The following is a 2,449-nucleotide window of genomic DNA, read 5'->3' as shown; positions in this document are numbered from 1 at the left end:
CTGCCGGCCGCCATCTTGACTGACAATTAATTTGCAGATCGCCCTGATTAGCCATTGGGAAGGGTAGCAGTCGTACGCCAATTACCATGTTTCTCTTTTATTAGATAGGATTGTGTATAGTTCCTGGTATTCTTTACAAATAATTTCTCCAAAATGGTGTTCTCAGTTGCCTCTTAATATCACATAACCTGTGGTGGCACCTCAGTGTGACCAGACCCTAAAGTGTCCAGACCTTTAACCCTCTACTTTTGTCCTATTTTTCCCTTCAGGCCAGATTAACTTTCTCCTGTGTCATTCCCATCTTCAGGTACTGCTCCTTAGCATTATAAACAAACAAGCTAAGTCATTCATAAGCCTGGCAGTCAGGGCTTTCTAAGAGCAATAAGTAAACCAGAGAAATGCTCTTATTTTGTCCACTGCCACTATGACAGAGAACTGAATCCTCATTGGCCCCTTGGAAAGTAAACATTTTCCCACACTAGATTTTCTGCCCCCTGTATTGTTTTCCTGTAGTCCATTTTGATTTTTAGGTAAAATGCCCAAACCGTATTGGGTGTTGAAGGTGAGAGACGGCAGCGGTGGGTGGTGTGGGACAGTTACTGTCAACCAGACGCAGCATGCTCCTGGAGAGCCTCACTCACTACCGCCTGACTCTCACATTGGTGACACCCGTTCCTGTGGTCACCAAGGACTAGTTAGCTCCCCTTGGGAAGGAGTGTGTGGCCCAAGCAGGAGCAGCAGTTGGGGTTCTGCAGCCTCTGCTGAAGGCCTTCCCATGCTCTCTCTGTCTTCCCACCCTTTGAGCTTCTCATCAGTGGGAGTGTTTTAGAACTTTGATGACTAAGAACTTAAAAGAGGAAAAGTTCAAATTCTCTTTTTCTATGCAATTTTATATTGACTATTTTCCTCTTTTTCAGAGAAAACAAATCAAGCCTCTACGAAGACCTTCTCCTAAACCAGGCAGACGAAGTCAAATTACAAATCAAATGTGGCCGCTGTCAGATCACTGCCCAGTCCTTCGCTGAAATAAAGTTTCATTTACTTTATGTTCATGGAGAGGAAATTCAGGGCAGGCTGCAAGAGGAGATCTCCCCAGGAAGCCAAGCAGCTGGCGAAGAACTGGCTCAACATGCTGCTCCTTCCTGGAAACAGCATCCCGAAAGAAGAAAGCTGCCGCAGCACCGTCCCTCTGATGAGGAGGTGCATGCAGTTCCTACAATGACACAGCAACCCTACCTGCATCAGCAGAATGAAAAGGAAATGCTCACAAAATATGAAGGAGCCCAGCTGAGACCCAGCAAGCCAGAAGTCCCCCAGGGCCCTGCGAGTCCCAGCCCACACTCAGTTCTCCTTCAGTCCCCTTCCGGCTTTAACTGCATCCTTTGTGCACAGACGCTTAGAAGGAAAGAAGAACTCCTCCTGCACTGGGAACAAGGGCACAATTGTGAGGACCCTCCAATGCTCTGGAGGATTCTACATGCACTCTCTAACCGGGAAGTGTCCGAACTTCCCAGCAAAACTGAAACATGAAAGACTGGGGCCAGAGAGGTTAAACAGAGTTTTGTATCACCTTTCTCTCAAAGTCCTTGCTTTATGGTGGTGCTTAATTATAAAAATCAAACAAGTTAGGATTAGCATTAATAAGTGGGAGTGATTTTGTACATAATTTTATTTTCTTACGAAATATATACCCTTGATGCATATATTCTAACCATAGGCAGTTTTATTTTTAAATTCTGTGCACTAAATGTTAATGTCTTAGACTTTATTTCAGAATGAATAAAAAGATCAAAATTTGGAGACTGAAATTAAAAGGGTTTTAGGCTGTTCTTCAAATATACTTTTCAGTAAAAACGTGTGTTTGAGTGTGTGTTATGTGTCCTTTTGTTCAAATGTTTTCTATTTAAATAGGCCCACAAATGTGAAAATTTCCAGATGACAAAATTATTTCCATCTCAACCATATTGCTATTTATCAAATTTTCTTGTTTATTTTAAAATATTATAGAGCAATGCATTTAATAAGATTCTCATTTTACAATTTAAAATTCATATTTTCAGGACTTATCTTTTTTAAAATTCTATTTTCCTAAAGGCACGTTGCCTTGAAGATGAGATGTTGGCAAGTTTTATAGCTGTAGTGTTTTATATCAAAGTAATCAAAAAATTTCAGTACTTTGGCTAAATCACTGTTTTCATAAAAAGTCATTTTTTAGGCCAGAAAATTTACAACCTGGAAAGCGAACTAGATAGTTCAGTCCAGATGTCTAGGTATATCAGCTGCTTTCCCTCCCTCCTAAGTAACTTCAGAGGATTGTCACTAAATGATCAGTTTTAGACAAACTGTGCCATTCAAGCCCTAGTTCTCTTTAAAAGTCAAGAGTAAATGATTGCCTCTTAAATTCCTGGGAAATTACCTCAAATCAGAAAAGTTGCCATTTGAAGTTTCT

The 2,449-nt window shown here is 41.0% G+C and overlaps 1 protein-coding gene across 3 annotated transcripts in view; it reads left to right on the top strand.

Moving 5' to 3' along the window:
* The window catches only part of ZNF438 (zinc finger protein 438), a 223,529-nt gene extending 221,918 nt beyond the window's left edge, over positions 1–1,611 (top strand). For all 3 annotated transcript variants that reach the window (XM_006757527.2, XM_015559934.1, XM_006757529.2), the window contains one exon: positions 918–1,611. In XM_006757527.2, coding sequence (XP_006757590.1) covers positions 918–1,530 — 613 coding nt within the window. In that variant the 3' untranslated portion in view covers positions 1,531–1,611. The remainder of the gene's footprint in view (positions 1–917) is intronic.
* Positions 1,612–2,449: the final 838 nt, after the last annotated feature.

The sequence above is a fragment of the Myotis davidii genome, unplaced genomic scaffold (assembly GCF_000327345.1).
Source record: "Myotis davidii unplaced genomic scaffold, ASM32734v1 scaffold515, whole genome shotgun sequence".
Lineage (NCBI taxonomy): Eukaryota > Metazoa > Chordata > Mammalia > Chiroptera > Vespertilionidae > Myotis > Myotis davidii.
Note: the sequence above shows the minus strand (reverse complement) of the source record. Positions and strands in the feature narration are given on the sequence as shown.